This window comes from Eucyclogobius newberryi, unplaced genomic scaffold (assembly GCF_026437365.1).
Source record: "Eucyclogobius newberryi isolate DKJ021-1_F unplaced genomic scaffold, fEucNew1.0.hap1 SCAF_3, whole genome shotgun sequence".
Taxonomy (NCBI): Eukaryota; Metazoa; Chordata; class Actinopteri; order Gobiiformes; family Gobiidae; genus Eucyclogobius; species Eucyclogobius newberryi.
In genome coordinates this window covers 5,670,639-5,692,348 of record NW_027315945.1, presented here as the reverse complement: position 1 = coordinate 5,692,348, position 21,710 = coordinate 5,670,639, and the positions used below count along the sequence as shown (strand labels likewise).

General features: G+C 42.2%; 1 protein-coding gene across 2 annotated transcripts in view; it reads left to right on the top strand.

Moving 5' to 3' along the window:
- The first annotated feature begins 517 nt into the window (after positions 1-517).
- Positions 518-21,710, top strand: part of dtnbp1a (dystrobrevin binding protein 1a) — a 36,984-nt gene continuing 15,791 nt past the window's right edge. Inside the window, exons 1-3 of one of the 2 annotated variants that reach the window (XM_072461263.1) lie at positions 519-638; positions 2,582-2,635; positions 21,204-21,254. In XM_072461263.1, coding sequence (XP_072317364.1) covers positions 583-638; positions 2,582-2,635; positions 21,204-21,254 — 161 coding nt within the window. In that variant the 5' untranslated portion in view covers positions 519-582. Of the gene's footprint in view, positions 639-2,581; positions 2,636-21,203; positions 21,255-21,710 lie in introns of both variants that reach the window. The other variant, XM_072461264.1, reaches the window with a different exon arrangement.

The following is a 21,710-nucleotide window of genomic DNA, read 5'->3' as shown; positions in this document are numbered from 1 at the left end:
TGGTCCCTCCTGGTCCCTCCTGGTCCCGCCCAGTCTCTCATACATCCGCGGTCCCTCCCAGTCCCTCCCGGTCCCTCCCGGTCCCTCATACAACCATGGTCCCTCCCGGTCCCTCATACATCCACGGTCCCTCCCGGTCCCTCCTGGTCCCGCCCAGTCTCTCATACATCCGCGGTCCCTCCCAGTCCCTCCCGGTCCCTCCCGGTCCCTCATACAACCATGGTCCCTCCCGGTCCCTCCCGGCCCCTAATACATCCACGGTCCCTCCCGGTCCCTCCCGGTCCCTAATACATCCATGGTCCCTCCCGGCCAATAATACATCCACGGTCTCTCCCAGTCCCTCCCGGCCCCTAATACATCCACGGTCCCTCCCGGTCACGCCGGTGTCGCCTCCTCCTCCGCGGCAGCAGGGGGCGGTACAGCGCGTCACAAACACTCCGTTGTCATTCGTCCTGGTCCTTACCCAGCGTCACGTGGCTCCTCGACCCACTTTGTTTTGCTTTGCCCGTGTCCCGTGTCCCGCGTCCCGTGTCCCGTGTCCCGCGTCAGCTCCGTGCTTTGGTTCGGTTCCCTCTCGGTGTGATGTTTGAGCACCTGAAGGAGCGGCTTCACTCCGTGCAGCAGGACTTCAGCACCGGGTCAGTGTCTCCGTCCTCTTCCTCTGGTCAATCTGGCCTGTTTTTACTCTGTGTTCTTTGTTTTGAGTGTCTTTAGCACACGATCAACATCGGCGTGTGGGACTTTTAAGGAAGAAGAATAGAATGCTCTGTAGACGTGGACATTCTGGAACATAATGTGATTTCTGTGGAAAAACTCACAAAAAAATGATGACAAAGTATGAAAAATCCAGGTGGTTTTGTCAGAGTAAAACACTTGGACACACGTGATCGGAGCTGCTATAAACACATTTAACATTATAAACACATTTAACATTATAAACACATTTAACATTATAAACACATTTAACACATTTAACATTATAAACACATTTAACATTATAAACACATTTAACATTAGAAACACATTTACCATTATAAACACATTTAACATTATAAACACATTTAACATTATAAACACATTTAACATTATAAACACATTTAACATTATAAACACATTTAACACATTTAACATTATAAACACATTTAACATTATAAACACATTTAACATTAGAAACACATTTACCATTATAAACACATTTAACATTATAAACACATTTAACACATTTAACATTATAAACACATTTAACACATTTAACATTATAAACACATTTAACATTATAAACACATTTAACATTAGAAACACATTTACCATTATAAACACATTTAACATTATAAACACATTTAACACATTTAACATTATAAACACATTTAACATTATAAACACATTTAACATTATAAACACATTTTACATTATAAACACATTTAACATAATAACACATTTAACATTAGAAACACATTTAACATTAGAAACACATTTAACATTATAAACACATTTAACACATTTAACATTATAAACACATTTAACACATTTAACATTATAAACACATTTACCATTATAAACACATTTACCATTATAAACACATTTACCATTATAAACACATTTACCATTATAAACACATTTAACATTATAAACACATTTAACATTAGAAACACATTTAACATTAGAAACACATTTAACACATTTAACATTAGAAACACATTTAACATTATAAACACATTTAACACATTTAACATTAGAAACACATTTAACATTATAAACACATTTAACATTAGAAACACATTTAACATTAGAAACACATTTAACATTAGAAACACATTTAACACATTTAACATTATAAACACATTTAACATTAGAAACACATTTAACACATTTAACATTATAAACACATTTAACATTAGAAACACATTTAACACATTTAACATTATAAACACATTTAACATTAGAAACACATTTAACATTAGAAACACATTTAACACATTTAACATTAGAAACACATTTAACATTAGAAACACATTTAACATTAGAAACACATTTAACACATTTAACATTAGAAACACATTTAACATTAGAAACACATTTAACATTATAAACACATTTAACACATTTAACATTATAAACACATTTAACATTAGAAACACATTTAACATTAGAAACACATTTAACATTAGAAACACATTTAACATTATCCCGCTGCATTTGGAAGTTGATGAGAGAAGACACTTTGACTAAAGTAACGGACATTCTACTCCTGAAATTCAGTTGTAGAGACTTAAAAAACAACAACATTCGTATTGAAAATTAAAATGATTGAAAATGTAGTACGTTTACTTATACTTTTACTTCCAGTTTAATCCATTCTGGAATTTTTGAACATTCTGAAGAGTAATTTAAAGGGTCCACAAGGTTTGCGTTTGTGTGGTTTGAAGCCAGCCCAGTGTGCTCAGCTGACCGTCATGTGCCTGGAGTTACAAGGCTGATTGGTTCTCGTCTGTGGAATTTGGGAACACGACTGTCAAACTGCATCTTCTGTCCATCATCTGCCTCCACAATCCACAGAACTAACCATATTCTCTCTCTCCAGGTTCAAGACTCTGGGGGACAAGTCAAAAGAGTCCAAAGTTTTAAGGAAACCAAGGTAATTCCCTTATCCATTATTCACAGGGCTGGGGCGTATGACAAATATGGATTATAAAAACAAATGTATTTAAATGTGAATTTCCTGAACTTAAATAATGGAGATTTTTAATCATCATCAATCACATTTGTACCTCCAAAGTCCAAACAAGGATTGGTTATTCAATTCAGTTCATTTCATTTCATTTCATAGCCTTTATATTCATTTTATATTGACATTGCTGCTGTAGTTAATGTGTATCAGCACCAGTCCAATGTGGTCTCCTCTAGACATACATTGACCGGCCCGATATTTGTGCTTCAGAATTTAAATTTGGTTCTAAATCTCAGCCTGAGGGGCCCATGTTGTATTTGAGCTGACCTGGCGCCTAAAGTGTGAAGTGAGAACAGCCTAAAACAGGCCTACACAACAACACAGGGCTGTGGGGGAGCTTGTAGTAAATTAAAACTATATTATTTGGAGGAAATAATTTTGGCAGAGATTATAAGGCCCGAGCCCCAGCAGGGCGGAGGGCCTATTGCTCCCGCCTTCGGCAGCGTTGCGGGAGCAATCGCCCCTGGCAAGTACAGTGAACTAGCCCATGCCGAAGGCATGGATCATGCATACTTACTCCTGCTATGACAGAAATAGTCAACAATTAGTGAATGGGCGTAGCCCATTCACTAATTGTTGACAACAGCAGCGCGAAGCGCTGCATTCCTCCAAAAACCCTCCTGGCATCGTCCCGTACGCGAGAATCCATGCCGCAGGCATGGGCCATGCTTGTATCTGCTCAAATCAATGGAAGTCTATGGGGAGTGGGCGGGGCATCCCGACGGAATAGGGAGTGACGAGCGCGTAAGCGCTCGTAATGATGATTCCACCCCATGGCGGCATGGGGAAGGCTTAGAGCTTTCAAACGATGTATAATTTGTTGTTATAGTGGAAACGGCTATATTGTTTTTGCTAAAAATATTATTATTAGGCCCGAGCGCCACAAGCTGGCGAGAGGCCTATTAATCTCGTAAGGCCGTGCGAAGCACGGCTGCGAAAGTGCGCACGTAGTGCGCACGAAATCGAGCGCGAAGCGCTCGCCCACTTCCAAACACTCAATAACGCACTCCTCCACTCATGCACGCCCCGTGCATACTAATTAGTTGTAGGAAAATGGAACATTACCGTTGTAAACGGGCGAAGCCCGTGCAAAAGTTCGCACTAAACGAGCACTTTACATTGGGATGACGACCGCGAAGCGGTCGTCATCCCCATATAAAGCACTCATTTGCGCTAAGTAGCTCACGAATACGTTCCCCATCTCTTGCATGTTCCGTGCATATAAGCATGTAATGCAAAAATTGAACATTATTACTGTATAGAGGGCCAAAAACACAAAGTGGGCGGAGCCCACTCAAAATTATCGAAAGTACCCGTCAGTGACCAGGGACCCACACCATGAGGTAGGAAAGCGCGAGCGCTTTCCGAAAATGTATAGTTTATGATATTTGAAAAATGGGAAACATTGTTTTCGCATCGGAATATTATTCTTTCTTTCTTTCTTTCTTTCTTTCTTCTTCTCGGGACCAACCCCCCTATTTTTCACCCAGTGAACATTGACGAAAAGTCACAAAAATTTGCACGCCTCTAAAAATCGTGCCTCTCTACATTCTGGCTATTTCCCTTTTCTAAAATAAAAAAAATTGGCGCGTCAGCGCCACCAAATGTACCAAAAATGCATTGAGAGATGGGAAATGACCCAAAAAAAATATGATCGTAGAATCATGAAATTTGGCGCAGAGGTAGATGGTGACAAGAGAAGTAAAAAATATTATTACGGCAACGCCGTCCGCCCAACCAAATGTCGGCCATATTGCTTCAAAAATGGCTAAACATGACTTCGGAGTTTTTCCAAACGTCGTACTTTTACGAACTCCTCCAAGGGCGTTGGCCCTAAAAAGCTGAAATTTGGTGAAAATGCTACTGAGGAGTGGGACATGAAAAGTTATCCAAATTACATTGATACCTCTCACGGTCTCTGTGCGGCGAAGCCGCAAACTGTAGCTAGAATTTCAGAAATCTCCCATATTTAAAATTTCTGCCGTTTGCGCAGATAAAGTCCGAATTGCGTCAAATTAGAATCAGTTGTTAAACTCTTTGCCCTAAACCTACTTGAAGTGAAATAAATTCATTTGGCGCCACAGCGCCCCCTACAGATTTTATATGGAGGTTAAATGTTTAGTTATGTTTAGCGTAATAAAAGGACAATTGGGGCGCGTTAGCGCCCCCTCCTCTTGCGGCGTGGCGGCGGTGTGGCGGCGGCGTGGCGAGGGCCGATCATTGCCGCTTGCGGCTATATTTAGGCCCGAGCGCCACAAGCTGGCGAGAGGCCTATTAATCTCGTAAGGCCGTGCGAAGCACGGCTGCGAAAGTGCGCACGTAGTGCGCACGAAATCGAGCGCGAAGCGCTCGCCCACTTCCAAACACTCACTAACGCACTCCTTCACTCATGCACGCCCCGTGCATACTAATTAGTAGTAGGAAAATGGAACATTACCGTTGTAAACGGGCGAAGCCCGTGCAAAAGTGCGCACTAAACGAGCACCTTACATTGGGATGACGACCGCGAAGCGGTCGTCATCCCCATATAAAGCACTCATTTGCGCTAAGTACCTCACGAATACGTTCCCCATCTCTTGCATGTTCCGTGCATATAAGCATGTAATGCAAAAATTGAACATTATTACTGTATAGAGGGCCAAAAACACAAAGTGGGCGGAGCCCACTCAAAATTAACGAAAGTACCCGTCAGTGACCAGGGACCCACACCATGAGGTAGGAAAGCGCGAGCGTTTTCCGAAAATGTATAGTTTATGATATTTGAAAAATGGGAAACATTGTTTTCGCATCGGAATATTATTAGGCCCGAGCCCCAGCAGGGCGGAGGGCCTATTGCTCCCGCAACGCTGCCGAAGGCAGCGTTGCAACTGTCTTACCAAACATGCGGGCGCAGCCCGCATGTTTGGTGCCCCGTCGCCCCTGGCAAGTACAGTGAACTAGCCCATGCCGAAGGCATGGATCATGCATACTTACTCCTGCTATGACAGAAATAGTCAACAATTAGTGAATGGGCGTAGCCCATTCACTAATTGTTGACAACAGCAGCGCGAAGCGCTGCATTCCTCCAAAAACCCTCCTGGCATCGTCCCGTACGCGAGAATCCATGCCGCAGGCATGGGCCATGCTTGTATCTGCTCAAATCAATGGAAGTCTATGGGGAGTGGGCGGGGCATCTCGACGGAATAGGGACTGACGAGCGCGTAAGCGCTCGTAATGATGATTCCACCCCATGGCGGCATCGGGAAGGCTTAGAGCTTTCAAACGATGTATAATTTGTTGTTATAGTGAAAACGGCTATATTGTTTTTGCTAAAAATATTATTATTATTATTATTATTATTATTAGGCCCGAGCCCCAGCAGGGGGAGGGCCTATTGCTCCCGCAACGCTGCCGAAGGCAGCGTTGCAACTGTCTGACCAAACATGCGGGCGCAGCCCGCATGTTTGGTACCCCGTCGCCCCTGGCAAGTACAGTGAACTAGCCCATGCCGAAGGCATGGATCATGCATACTTACTCCTGCTATGACAGAAATAGTCAACAATTAGTGAATGGGCGTAGCCCATTCACTAATTGTTGACAACAGCAGCGCGAAGCGCTGCATTCCTCCAAAAACCCTCCTGGCATCGTCCCATACGCGAGAATCCATGCCGCAGGCATGGGCCATGCTTGTATCTGCTCAAATCAATGGAAGTCTATGGGGAGTGGGCGGGGCATCCCGACGGAATAGGGAGTGACGAGCGCGTAAGCGCTCGTAATGATGATTCCACCCCATGGCGGCATCGGGAAGGCTTAGAGCTTTCAAACGATGTATCATTTGTTGTTATAGTAAAAACGGCTATATTGTTTTTGCTAAAAATATTATTATTATTATTATTATTATTATTTTTCTTGTTCTTCTTCAGCGCTTTGATCTCTAATTTGACCCCCTGAACATGCTCAAAAACTCACCAAACTTTGCCCAAAATTCAGAATCGGCGAAAAATTTTATTTTTTCTGGGCCATTTTTTTTTTCGTTAAAAAATGGCGCGACAGCGCTACCGACAAAAGTCAAAATACATTGCGCCTATGGGAGACGCCCCGAGGTCAACTTTGGCGTAAAGCTACGAAATTCGGGACACGCATTCCTCTCGTGAGGATAAACAAAAAAAATCATTGTGGCCACGCCCCCAAACTTACCCTATGGCCGCCATCTTCCTTTGAAAATGAAAACAAGCTGAGTTAGCCATTTTGTTTACGTCAAACTTTGACGAACTCCTCCTAGGGCGTTTTGCCCACCGACTTCAAAATCGGCGTACGTCCTCTGGACAAGTGGGGCATCTAAAGTTATTCAATTTTTTGAGATACCTTTTACGGTCTGTGTGCGGCGCAGCCGCAAAGTTGGACAACTTATTTTGGAATATTGCAGGTCTAAAAATTGCTCCCATTTGATCAAAACCAGTCCGATTAGGACCAAATTTGAATCAGTTGTTAAACTTTCTAGTTTGGACCAGTTTAGGCTGACAAAATTGAAATGGCAGTGATAGCGCCCCCTACAGAGTGACCTTTAAATTAACATTGAAGGTCAAAAATTAGTTTTACCAAAATTGTCTAAACTTTACCCAAAATTCTATTTTGCCGTCCCGATCACAAAAGCCAATCACAAAAATGCCTAAATTTTTACGCCGTAGTCGTAGCGATGACAGAAACCTCCCATGTTATCCCTATGGGAAAACCACAAAATCTCTCAAATTACCACATTTTTATGTTTTACACTTTAACGAAGTCCTCCTAGTGCGTTTTGCCCACCAACCTCAAAATCGGTGTACGTCCTCTAGACAAGTGGTGTATCTAAAGTTATCCAAATTTTAAGGATAACTTTTACGGTCTTTGTGCGACGGAGCCGCAAACGTTTCCCAGAATTCTGACTATTTGGCCTTCAGAGTGGCCTATAAACAATAGAGTTTTTCCAAATGACATGATATTTTGAACGAAATTCTAATTTGCCATCCTGATCATACAAGTATGAGAGCCAAAGTCATATTTTGTACGGCGTAACCGTAGCGTTGACAGAAACATCCCATGTTATCCTTATGGGAAAATCGTAGAATCGCTCAAATCACCACATTTTTACGCTTCACACTTTAACAAACTCCTCCTAGGGCGATTGTCCGATCAAGTTCATATTTGGAGAATATCATCTACACAAGCGGGGCATCAAAACTTACCCATATTTTGATTCTAAGTGCTACGGTCTCTGTGTGGCGGACCCGCAAATATATGTCAGAAATGGGAAAACAGCGAAATCTCTAAAATCACCACATTTTTACGCTTCACACTTTAACGAACTCCTCCTAGGCCGATTGCCCGATCAAGCTCATATTTGGGGAAAATCATCTACACAAACGGGGCATCAAAAGTTATCCATATTTTGATTTTAAGTGGTACGGTCTCTGTGCCGTGGAGCTGCAAATATACTGTCACAAATGGGAAAAACGCCAAATCCTTGAAATGTTCACATTTACGCTTCACACTTTAACAAACTCCTCCGTGGGCAATAGCTCGATCAAGCTTTACTTTGGGAAAAATTATCTACACAAGCGCGGCATCAAAAGTTATCCATATTTTTATTCCAAGTGCTACGGTCTCTGTGCGGCGGCGCAGCAAATTTGACTGACACTTGTGTTCATTTGCACTGGATTGGCCATGTCCAATGTGTCGCCGTCTGTCAAGTTCTTTTTTTATTCAACACACAATAAGGGCGCCATCTTTATCAAGTCGAAAATGCAGAGTCGGAAGGCCGGCGGCCCGCGAGGGCCGTTGGATGCCGCTTGCGGCTTTAATTTTTCTTGTTCTTCTTCAGCGCTTTGATCTCTAATTTGACCCCCTGAACATGCTCAAAAACTCACCAAACTTTGCCCAAAATTCAGAATCGGCGAAAAATGTTATTTTTTCTGGGCCATTTTTTTTTTCGTTAAAAAATGGCGCGACAGCGCCACCGACAAAAGTCAAAATACATTGCGCCTATGGGAGACGCCCCGAGGTCAACTTTGGCGTAAAGCTACGAAATTCGGGACACGCATTCCTCTCGTGAGGATAAACAAAAAAAATCATTGTGGCCACGCCCCCAAACTTACCCTATGGCCGCCATCTTCCTTTGAAAATGAAAACAAGCTGAGTTAGCCATTTTGTTTACGTCAAACTTTGACGAACTCCTCCTAGGGCGTTTTGCCCACCGACTTCAAAATCGGCGTACGTCCTCTGGACAAGTGGGGCATCTAAAGTTATTCAATTTTTTGATATACCTTTTACGGTCTGTGTGCGGCGCAGCCGCAAAGTTGGACAACTTATTTTGGAATATTGCAGGTCTAAAAATTGCTCCCATTTGATCAAAACCAGTCCGATTAGGACCAAATTTGAATCAGTTGTTAAACTTTCTAGTTTGGACCAGTTTATGATGACAAAATTGAAATGGCAGTGATAGCGCCCCCTACAGAGTGACCTTTAAATTAACATTGAAGGTCAAAAATTAGTTTTACCAAAATTGTCTAAACTTTACCCAAAATTCTATTTTGCCGTCCCGATCACAAAAGCCAATCACAAAAATGCCTAATTTTTTACGCCGTAGTCGTAGCGATGACAGAAACCTCCCATGTTATCCCTATGGGAAAACCACAAAATCTCTCAAATTACCACATTTTTATGTTTTACACTTTAACGAAGTCCTCCTAGTGCGTTTTGCCCACCAACCTCAAAATCGGTGTACGTCCTCTAGACAAGTGGTGTATCTAAAGTTATCCAAATTTTAAGGATAACTTTTACGGTCTTTGTGCGACGGAGCCGCAAACGTTTCCCAGAATTCTGACTATTTGGCCTTCAGAGTGGCCTATAAACAATAGAGTTTTTCCAAATGACATGATATTTTGAACAAAATTCTAATTTGCCATCCTGATCATGAAAGTATGAGAGCCAAAGTCATATTTTGTACGGCGTAACCGTAGCGATGACAGAAACATCCCATGTTATCCTTATGGGAAAATCGTAGAATCGCTCAAATCACCACATTTTTACGCTTCACACTTTAACAAACTCCTCCTAGGGCGATTGTCCGATCAAGCTCATATTTGGGGGAAATCATCTACACAAGCGGGCCATCCAAAGGTATCCATATTTTGATTCTAAGTGCTACGGTCTCTGTGTGGCGGACCCGCAAATATATGTCAGAAATGGGAAAACAGCGAAATCTCTAAAATGACCACATTTTCACGCTTCACACTTTAACAAACTCCTCCTAGGCCGATTGCCCGATCAAGCTCATATTTGGGGAAATCATCTACACAAATGGGGCATCAAAAGTTATCCATATTTTGATTTTAAGTGGTACGGTCTCTGTGCCGTGGAGCTGCAAATATATTGTCACAAATGGGAAAAACACCAAATCCTTGAAATGTTCACATTTACGCTTCACACTTTAATGAAGTCCTCTGTGGGCAATAGCTCGATCAAGCTCATATTTGGGAAAAATAATCTACACAAGCGGAGCATCAAAAGTTATCCATATTTTTATTCCAAGTGTCACGGTCTCTGTGCGCTGGAGCTGCACATTTGACCGACATTTGTGTTCATTTGCACTGGTTAAGCACAGCATTGTACATGTCCAATGTGTCGCTGTCTTAGTTCTTAGACAATTGCGTTAGCGCCATCTCTGTAAAATGCAGAGAGCAGAGTCGTAAGGCCGGCGGCCCGCGAGGGCCGTTGGATGCCGCTTGCGGCTTTAATTTTTCTTGTTCTTCTTCAGCGCTTTGATCTCTAATTTGACCCCCTGAACATGCTCAAAAACTCACCAAACTTTGCCCAAAATTCAGAATCGGCGAAAAATTTTATTTTTTCTGAGCCATTTTTTTTTTCGTTAAAAAATGGCGCGACAGCGCCACCGACAAAAGTCAAAATACATTGCGCCTATGGGAGACGCCCCGAGGTCAACTTTGGCGTAAAGCTACGAAATTCGGGACACGCATTCCTCTCGTGAGGACGAACAAAAAAAATCATTGTGGCCACGCCCCCAGACTTACCCTATGGCCGCCATCTTCCTTTGAAAATGAAAATACGCTGTGTTAGTCATTTTGTTCACGTCAAACTTTGACGAACTCCTCCTAGGGCGTTTTGCCCACCGACTTCAAAATCGGCGGACGTCCTCTGGACAAGTGGGGCATCTAAAGTTATTCAATTTTTTGAGATACCTTTAACGGTCTGTGTGCGGCGCAGCCGCAAAGTTGGACAACTTATTTTGGAATATTGCAGATCTAAAAATTGCTCCCATTTGATCAAAACCAGTCCGATTAGGACCAAATTTGAATCAGTTGTTAAACTTTCTAGTTTGGACCAGTTTAGGCTGACAAAATTGAAATGGCCGCGATAGCGCCCCCTACAGAGTGACCTTTAAATTAACATTGAAGGTCAAAAATTAGTTTTACCAAAATTGTCTAAACTTTACCCAAAATTCTATTTTGCCGTCCCGATCACAAAAGCCAATCACAAAAATGCCTAAATTTTTACGGCGTAGTCGTAGCGATGACAGAAACCTCCCATGTTATCCCTATGGGAAAACCACCAAATCTCTCAAAATACCACATTTTTATGTTTTACACTTCAACGAACTCCTCCTAGTGCGTTTTGCCCACCAACCTCAAAATCGGTGTACGTCCTCTAGACAAGTGGGGCATCTAAAGTTATCCAAATTTTAAGGATAACTTTTACGGTCTCTGTGCGACGGAGCCGCAAACGTTTCCCAGAATTCTGACTATTTGGCCTTCAGAGTGGCCTATAAACAATAGAGTTTTTCCAAATGACATGACATTTTGCACTAAATTCTAATTTGCCATCCTGATCATACAAGTATGAGAGCCAAAGTCATATTTTGTACGGCGTAACCGTAGCGTTGACAGAAACATCCCATGTTATCCTTATGGGAAAATCGTAGAATCGCTCAAATCACCACATTTTTACACTTCACACTTTAACAAACTCCTCCTAGGGCGATTGTCCGATCAAGCTCATATTTGGGGAAAATCATCTACACAAGCGGGCCATCAAAACTTACCCATTTTTTGATTCTAAGTGCTACGGTCTCTGTGTGGCGGACCCGCAAATATATGTCAGAAATGGGAAAACAGCGAAATCTCTAAAATGACCACATTTTCACGCTTCACACTTTCACCAACTCCTCCTAGGCCGATTGCCCGATCAAGCTCATATTTGGGGAAATCATCTACACAAATGGGGCATCAAAAGTTATCCATATTTTGATTTTAAGTGCTACGGTCTCTGTGCCGTGGAGCTGCAAATATACTGTCACAAATGGGAAAAACGCCAAATCCTTGAAATGTTCACATTTATGCTTCACACTTTAATGAACTCCTCTGTGGGCAATAGCTCGATCAAGCTCATATTTGGGAAAAATAATCTACACAAGCGGAGCATCAAAAGTTATCCATATTTTTATTCCAAGTGTCACGGTCTCTGTGCGCTGGAGCTGCATATTTGACCGACATTTGTGTTCATTTGCACTGGTTGTCCACATGTCCAATGTGTCGCTGTCTTAGTTCTTAGATAATTGCGTTAGCGCCATCTCTGTAAAATGCAGAGAGCAGAGTCGGAAGGCCGGCGGCCCGCGAGGGCCGTTGGATGCCGCTTGCGGCTTTAATTATTATTATTTTTCTTGTTCTTCTTCAGCGCTTTGAACTCTAATTTGACCCCCTGAACATGCTCAAAAACTCACCAAACTTTGCCCAAAATTCAAAATCGGCGAAAAATTTTGTTTTTTCTGGGCCATTTTTTTTTTCGTTAAAAAATGGCGCGACAGCGCCACCGACAAAAGTCAAAATACATTGCGCCTATGGGAGACGCCCCGAGGTCAACTTTGTCGTAAAGCTACGAAATTCGGGACACGCATTCCTCTCGTGAGGACAAAAAAAAAAAATCATTGTGGCCACGCCCCCAGACTTACCCTATGGCCGCCATCTTCCTTTGAAAATGAAAATACGCTGTGTTAGTCATTTTGTTCACGTCAAACTTTGACGAACTCCTCCTAGGGCGTTTTGCCCACCGACTTCAAAATCGGCGGACGTCCTCTGGACAAGTGGGGCATCTAAAGTTATTCAATTTTTTGAGATACCTTTAACGGTCTGTGTGCGGCGCAGCCGCAAAGTTGGACAACTTATTTTGGAATATTGCAGATCTAAAAATTGCTCCCATTTGATCAAAACCAGTCCGATTAGGACCAAATTTGAATCAGTTGTTAAACTTTCTAGTTTGGACCAGTTTAGGCTGACAAAATTGAAATGGCCGCGATAGCGCCCCCTACAGAGTGACCTTTAAATTAACATTGAAGGTCAAAAATTAGTTTTACCAAAATTGTCTAAACTTTACCCAAAATTCTATTTTGCCGTCCCGATCACAAAAGCCAATCACAAAAATGCCTAAATTTTTACGGCGTAGTCGTAGCGATGACAGAAACCTCCCATGTTATCCCTATGGGAAAACCACCAAATCTCTCAAAATACCACATTTTTATGTTTTACACTTCAACGAACTCCTCCTAGTGCGTTTTGCCCACCAACCTCAAAATCGGTGTACGTCCTCTAGACAAGTGGGGCATCTAAAGTTATCCAAATTTTAAGGATAACTTTTACGGTCTCTGTGCGACGGAGCCGCAAACGTTTCCCAGAATTCTGACTATTTGGCCTTCAGAGTGGCCTATAAACAATAGAGTTTTTCCAAATGACATGACATTTTGCACTAAATTCTAATTTGCCATCCTGATCATACAAGTATGAGAGCCAAAGTCATATTTTGTACGGCGTAACCGTAGCGTTGACAGAAACATCCCATGTTATCCTTATGGGAAAATCGTAGAATCGCTCAAATCACCACATTTTTACACTTCACACTTTAACAAACTCCTCCTAGGGCGATTGTCCGATCAAGCTCATATTTGGGGAAAATCATCTACACAAGCGGGCCATCAAAACTTACCCATTTTTTGATTCTAAGTGCTACGGTCTCTGTGTGGCGGACCCGCAAATATATGTCAGAAATGGGAAAACAGCGAAATCTCTAAAATGACCACATTTTCACGCTTCACACTTTCACCAACTCCTCCTAGGCCGATTGCCCGATCAAGCTCATATTTGGGGAAATCATCTACACAAATGGGGCATCAAAAGTTATCCATATTTTGATTTTAAGTGCTACGGTCTCTGTGCCGTGGAGCTGCAAATATACTGTCACAAATGGGAAAAACGCCAAATCCTTGAAATGTTCACATTTATGCTTCACACTTTAATGAACTCCTCTGTGGGCAATAGCTCGATCAAGCTCATATTTGGGAAAAATAATCTACACAAGCGGAGCATCAAAAGTTATCCATATTTTTATTCCAAGTGTCACGGTCTCTGTGCGCTGGAGCTGCATATTTGACCGACATTTGTGTTCATTTGCACTGGTTGTCCACATGTCCAATGTGTCGCTGTCTTAGTTCTTAGATAATTGCGTTAGCGCCATCTCTGTAAAATGCAGAGAGCAGAGTCGGAAGGCCGGCGGCCCGCGAGGGCCGTTGGATGCCGCTTGCGGCTTTAATTATTATTATTTTTCTTGTTCTTCTTCAGCGCTTTGAACTCTAATTTGACCCCCTGAACATGCTCAAAAACTCACCAAACTTTGCCCAAAATTCAAAATCGGCGAAAAATTTTGTTTTTTCTGGGCCATTTTTTTTTTCGTTAAAAAATGGCGCGACAGCGCCACCGACAAAAGTCAAAATACATTGCGCCTATGGGAGACGCCCCGAGGTCAACTTTGTCGTAAAGCTACGAAATTCGGGACACGCATTCCTCTCGTGAGGACAAAAAAAAAAAATCATTGTGGCCACGCCCCCAGACTTACCCTATGGCCGCCATCTTCCTTTGAAAATGAAAATACGCTGTGTTAGTCATTTTGTTCACGTCAAACTTTGACGAACTCCTCCTAGGGCGTTTTGCCCACCGACTTCAAAATCGGCGGACGTCCTCTGGACAAGTGGGGCATCTAAAGTTATTCAATTTTTTGAGATACCTTTAACGGTCTGTGTGCGGCGCAGCCGCAAAGTTGGACAACTTATTTTGGAATATTGCAGATCTAAAAATTGCTCCCATTTGATCAAAACCAGTCCGATTAGGACCAAATTTGAATCAGTTGTTAAACTTTCTAGTTTGGACCAGTTTAGGCTGACAAAATTGAAATGGCCGCGATAGCGCCCCCTACAGAGTGACCTTTAAATTAACATTGAAGGTCAAAAATTAGTTTTACCAAAATTGTCTAAACTTTACCCAAAATTCTATTTTGCCGTCCCGATCACAAAAGCCAATCACAAAAATGCCTAAATTTTTACGGCGTAGTCGTAGCGATGACAGAAACCTCCCATGTTATCCCTATGGGAAAACCACCAAATCTCTCAAATTACCACATTTTTATGTTTTACACTTCAACGAACTCCTCCTAGTGCGTTTTGCCCACCAACCTCAAAATCGGTGTACGTCCTCTAGACAAGTGGGGCATCTAAAGTTATCCAAATTTTAAGGATAACTTTTACGGTCTCTGTGCGACGGAGCCGCAAACGTTTCCCAGAATTCTGACTATTTGGCCTTCAGAGTGGCCTATAAACAATAGAGTTTTTCCAAATGACATGACATTTTGCACTAAATTCTAATTTGCCATCCTGATCATACAAGTATGAGAGCCAAAGTCATATTTTGTACGGCGTAACCGTAGCGTTGACAGAAACATCCCATGTTATCCTTATGGGAAAATCGTAGAATCGCTCAAATCACTACATTTTTACACTTCACACTTTAACAAACTCCTCCTAGGGCGATTGTCCGATCAAGCTCATATTTGGGGAATATCATCTACACAAGCGGGGCATCAAAACTTACCCATATTTTGATTCTAAGTGCTACGGTCTCTGTGTGGCGGACCCGCAAATATATGTCAGAAATGGGAAAACAGCGAAATCTCTAAAATGACCACATTTTCACGCTTCACACTTTAACAAACTCCTCCTAGGCCGATTGCCCGATCAAGCTCATATTTGGGGAAATCATCTACACAAATGGGGCATCAAAAGTTATCCATATTTTGATTTTAAGTGGTACGGTCTCTGTGCCGTGGAGCTGCAAATATATTGTCACAAATGGGAAAAACACCAAATCCTTGAAATGTTCACATTTACGCTTCACACTTTAATGAAGTCCTCTGTGGGCAATAGCTCGATCAAGCTCATATTTGGGAAAAATAATCTACACAAGCGGAGCATCAAAAGTTATCCATATTTTTATTCCAAGTGTCACGGTCTCTGTGCGCTGGAGCTGCACATTTGACCGACATTTGTGTTCATTTGCACTGGTTAAGCACAGCATTGTACATGTCCAATGTGTCGCTGTCTTAGTTCTTAGACAATTGCGTTAGCGCCATCTCTGTAAAATGCAGAGAGCAGAGTCGTAAGGCCGGCGGCCCGCGAGGGCCGTTGGATGCCGCTTGCGGCTTTAATTTTTCTTGTTCTTCTTCAGCGCTTTGATCTCTAATTTGCCCCCCTGAACATGCTCAAAAACTCACCAAACTTTGCCCAAAATTTAGAATCGGCGAAAAATTTTGTTTTTTCTGGGCCATTTTTTTTTGCGTTAAAAAATGGCGCGACAGCGCCACCGACAAAAGTCAAAATACATTGCGCCTATGGAAGACGCCCCGAGGTCAACTTTGTCGTAGAGCTACGAAATTCGGGACACGCATTCCTCTTGTGAGGACAAAAAAAAAATATTATTGTGGCCACGCCCCCAGACTTACCCTATGGCCACCATCTTCCTTTGAAAATGAAAACACGCTGTGTTAGCCATTTTGTTCACGTCAAACTTTGACGAACTCCTCCTAGGGCGTTTTGCCCACCGACTTCAAAATCGGCGTACGTCCTCTGGACAAGTGGGGCATCTAAAGTTATTCAATTTTTTGAGATACCTTTTACGGTCTGTGTGCGGCGCAGCCGCAAAGTTGGACAACTTATTTTGGAATATTGCAGGTCTAAAAATTGCTCCCATTTGATCAAAACCAGTCCGATTAGGACCAAATTTGAATCATTTGTTAAACTTTCTAGTTTGGACCAGTTTAGGCTGACAAAATTGAAATGGCAGTGATAGCGCCCCCTACAGAGTGACCTTTAAATTAACATTGAAGGTCAAAAATTAGTTTTACCAAAATTGTCTAAACTTTACCCAAAATTCTATTTTGCCGTCCCGATCACAAAAGCCAATCACAAAAATGCCAAAATTTTTACGCCGTAGTCGTAGCGATGACAGAAACCTCCCATGTTATCCCTATGGGAAAACCACAAAATCTCTCAAATTACCACATTTTTATGTTTTACACTTTAACGAAGTCCTCCTAGTGCGTTTTGCCCACCAACCTCAAAATCGGTGTACATCCTCTAGACAAGTGGGGCATCTAAAGTTATCCAAATTTTAAGGATAACTTTTACGGTCTTTGTGCGACGGAGCCGCAAACGTTTCCCAGAATTCTGACTATTTGGCCTTCAGAGTGGCCTATAAACAATAGAGTTTTTCCAAATGACATGATATTTTGAACAAAATTCTAATTTGCCATCCTGATCATAAAAGTATGAGAGCCAAAGTCATATTTTGTACGGCGTAACCGTAGCGTTGACAGAAACATCCCATGTTATCCTTATGGGAAAATCGTAGAATCGCTCAAATCACCACATTTTTACGCTTCACACTTTAACAAACTCCTCCTAGGGCGATTGTCCGATCAAGCTCATATTTGGAGAATATCATCTACACAAGCGGGGCATTAAACCTTATCCATATTTTGATTCTAAATGCTACGGTCTCTGTGTGGCGGACCCGCAAATATATGTCAGAAATGGGAAAACAGCGAAATCTCTAAAATGACCACATTTTTACGCTTCACACTTTAACGAACTCCTCCTAGGGCGATTGCCCGATCAAGCTCATATTTGGGGAAAATCATCTACACAAACGGGGCATCAAAAGTTATCCATATTTTGATTTTAAGTGGTACCGTCTCTGTGCCGTGGAGCTGCAAATATACTGTCACAAATGGGAAAAACGCCAAATCCTTGAAATGTTCACATTTACGCTTCACACTTTAACAAACTCCTCCGTGGGCAATAGCTCGATCAAGCTTTACTTTGGGAAAAATCATCTACACAAGCGGGGCATCAAAAGTTATCCATATTTTTATTCCAAGTGCTACGGTCTCTGTGCGGCGGCGCAGCAAATTTGACTGACACTTGTGTTCATTTGCACTGGATTGGCCATGTCCAATGTGTCGCCGTCTGTCAAGTTCTTTTTTTATTCAACACACAATAAGGGCGCCATCTTTATCAAGTCAAAAGCGCAGAGTCGGAAGGCCGGCGGCCCGCGAGGGCCGTTGGATGCCGCTTGCGGCTTTAATTTTTATTATTTTTCTTGTTCTTCTGCTTTTTGAGCTCTAATTTGACCCCCTGAACATGCTCAAAAACTCACCAAACTTTGCCCAAAATTCAGAATCGGCGAAAAATTTGATTTTTTCCGGGCCATTTTTTTTTTTGTTAAAAAATGGCGCGACAGCGCCACCGACAAAAGTCAAAATACATTGCGCCAATGGGAGACGCCCCAAGATCAACTTTGGCGTAAAGCTACGAAATTCGGGACACGCATTCCTCTCGTGAGGACAAAAAAAAAATATTATTGTGGCCACGCCCCCAGACTTACCCTATGGCCGCCATCTTCCTTTGAAAATGAAAACACGCTGTGTTAGCCATTTTGTTCACGTGAAACTTTGATGAACTCCTCCTAGGGCGTTTTGCCCACCGACTTCAAAATCGGCGGACGTCCTCTGGACAAGTGGGGCATCTAAAGTTATCCAATTTTTTGAGATACCTTTTACGGTCTGTGTGCGGCGCAGCCGCAAAGTTGGACAACTTATTTTGGGATATTGCAGATCTAAAAAATGCTCCCATTTGATCAAAACCAGTCCGATTAGGACCAAATTTGAATCAGTTGTTAAACTTTCTAGTTTGGACCAGTTTAGGATGACAAAATTGAAATGGGCGCGATAGCGCCCCCTACAGAGTGACCTTTAAATTAACATTGAAGGTCAAAAATTTGTTTTACCAAAATGTTCTAAACTTTACCCAAAATTCTATTTTGCCGTCCCGATCAAAAAAGCTTATCAGACAAATGCCTTAATTTTTACGGCGTAGTCGTAGCGATGACAGAAACCTCCCATGTTATCCCTATGGGAAAACCGCAAAATGTCTCAAATATCCACATTTTTATGTTTCACACTTTAACGAACTCCTCCTAGTGCGTTTTGCCCACCGACTTCAAAACGTCCTCTAGACAAGTGGGGCATCTAAATTCATCCAAATTTTAAGGATAGCTTTTACGGTCTCTGTGCGACGGAGCCGCAAACGTTTCCCAGAATTCTGACTATTTGGCCTTCAGAGTGGTCTATAAACAATAGAGTTTTTCCAAATGACATGATATTTTGAACAAAATTCTAATTTGCCATCCTGATCATAAAAGTATGAGAGCCAAAGTCATATTTTGTACGGCGTAACCGTAGCGATGACAGAAACATCCCATGTTATCCTTATGGGAAAATCGTAGAATCGCTCAAATCACCACATTTTTACGCTTCACACTTTAACGAACTCCTCCTAGGGCGATTGTCCGATCAAGTTCATATTTGGAGAATATCATCTACACAAGCGGGGCATCAAAACTTATCCATATTTTGATTCTAAGTACTACAGTCTTTGTGTGGCGGACCCGCAAATATATGTCAGAAATGGGAAAACAGCGAAATCTCTAAAATGACCACATTTTTACGCTTCACACTTTAACAAATTCCTCCTAGGGCAATTAGGATCAAGCTCATATTTGGGGAAAATCATATACACAAACGGGGCATCAAAAGTTAGTCATATTTTGATTTTAAGTGGTACGGTCTCTGTGCCGTGGAGCTGCAAATATACTGTCACAAATGGGAAAACGCCAAATCTTTGAAATGTTCACATTTACGCTTCACACTTTAACGAACTCCTCCTAGTGCGTTTGGCCCACCGATCTCAAAATCAGTGTACCTGCTCTAGACAAGTGGGGCATCTAAAGTTATTCAAATTTTATCGATAACATTTACGTTCTCTGTGCAGCTGAGCCGCAAACTTTTCGCAGAATTTGGACTATTTGGCCTTCAGAGTGGCCTATAAACAAGAGTTTTTCCAAATGACATGACATTTTGCACACAATTCTCATTTGCCATCCCCAAATAAAAAGTATGGGAGCCAAAATCATATTTGGTAAAGCGTAGCCGTAGCGATGACAGAAACATCCCATGTTATCCCTATGGGGAAACCGCAAAATCTCTAAAATGACCACATTTTTACACTTCACACTTTAACAAACTCCTCCTAGGGTGAATACCCGATCAAGTTCATATTTGGGGAGAATCATCTACACAAGTGGGGCATCAAAAGTTATCCATATTTTGATTTTAAGTACTAGGGTCTCTGTGCGGTAGAGCCGCAAATATATGTCACAAATGGGAAAAACGCCAAATCCTTGAAATGTTCACATTTATGCTTCACACTTTAATGAACTCCTCTGTGGGCAATAGCTCGATCAAGCTCATATTTTGGGAAAATAATCTACACAAGCGGAGCATCAAAAGTTATCCATATTTATATTCCAAGTGTCACGGTCTCTGTGCGCTGGAGCCGCACATTCGACCCACATTTGTGTTCATTTGCACTGGTTAAGCACAGCATTGTACATGTCCAATGTGTCACTGTCTTAGTTCTTAGACAATTAAGTTAGCGCCATCTCTGTAAAATGCAGAGAGCAGAGTCGGAAGGCCGGCGGCCCGCGAGGGCCGTTGGATGCCGCTTGCGGCTTTAATTAGCCATTGATTTCTCTGGATTCTAAACAATCAACATCACCTGTGGGAAAACCCTGTGGACTGATCTCTAGTTTGTACCTCTGGGTACTCAAAGGTCCTTTATTAAAACATACTTTTTTATGCAAAAATGTTTCTTTATCAAAAATATACCTGCAGTTGTACCCTCTCCAGAGCTCGTCCATATCTCATCTTCTTGTCTTCTTCTTGTCTTCTTCTTGTCTTCTTCTTGTCTTCTTCTTGTCTTCTTCTTGTCTTCTTCTTGTCTTCTTCTTGTCTTCTTCTTGTGGACCCGACATTGTGTTTTGTATCGACTTGTGGGATTTCTGTCTCTTCCACAAGTGCTCCTCCAGGTTTTCAAAGTGGACTTAGCTCAGATTGCCTTAACTACTCAGCTGGCTGTGGCTAACATCGGCAGCTTCAGTCACATTAGGACACATTACACCGTGAGACACCACAGCTCCAGTTATGTCTTGTCCTTGTGCGTTTCCAGGCATGAGGAGCGTCTGGTGCACTTCAGCGCTGGACTGCACGTCCTCCACAGGTAAAGCTGTCTCTGTCAGGGACATCTGTCTCTGTCAGGGACGTCATCACATCTTTGAAGAAACGGAATGACGTTATTCACGATTATTGACACCATTCACACTGTGTGATCGATCACCTTTCCTCTAGTGCAGTGTCTCCCTGTAGCTCCACCCCCTCTGACACACTTACTTTGCAAACTTTTTCATTAGTGTTTACCTCGGGGCATTACAAGTTTAGGGTCTTTTGTTTCAACTTGGCCTCATTTGGTCTTGGCACCCTGGAAATGTTTTTGTGTGAGTGAAAAGTGTCAAAGTGAGTGGAACAAAGAATACTGACCTGATGAGGAATACAGCAATTTAACATTATAGGAGTTTATGCACATCAGTTTCCAATTATTAGAAAATGTATTAACAACAAAATAAAAAGGCAGTTTCATCATGGACAAATCCTCTTCACAATCATATTATTGTTATAT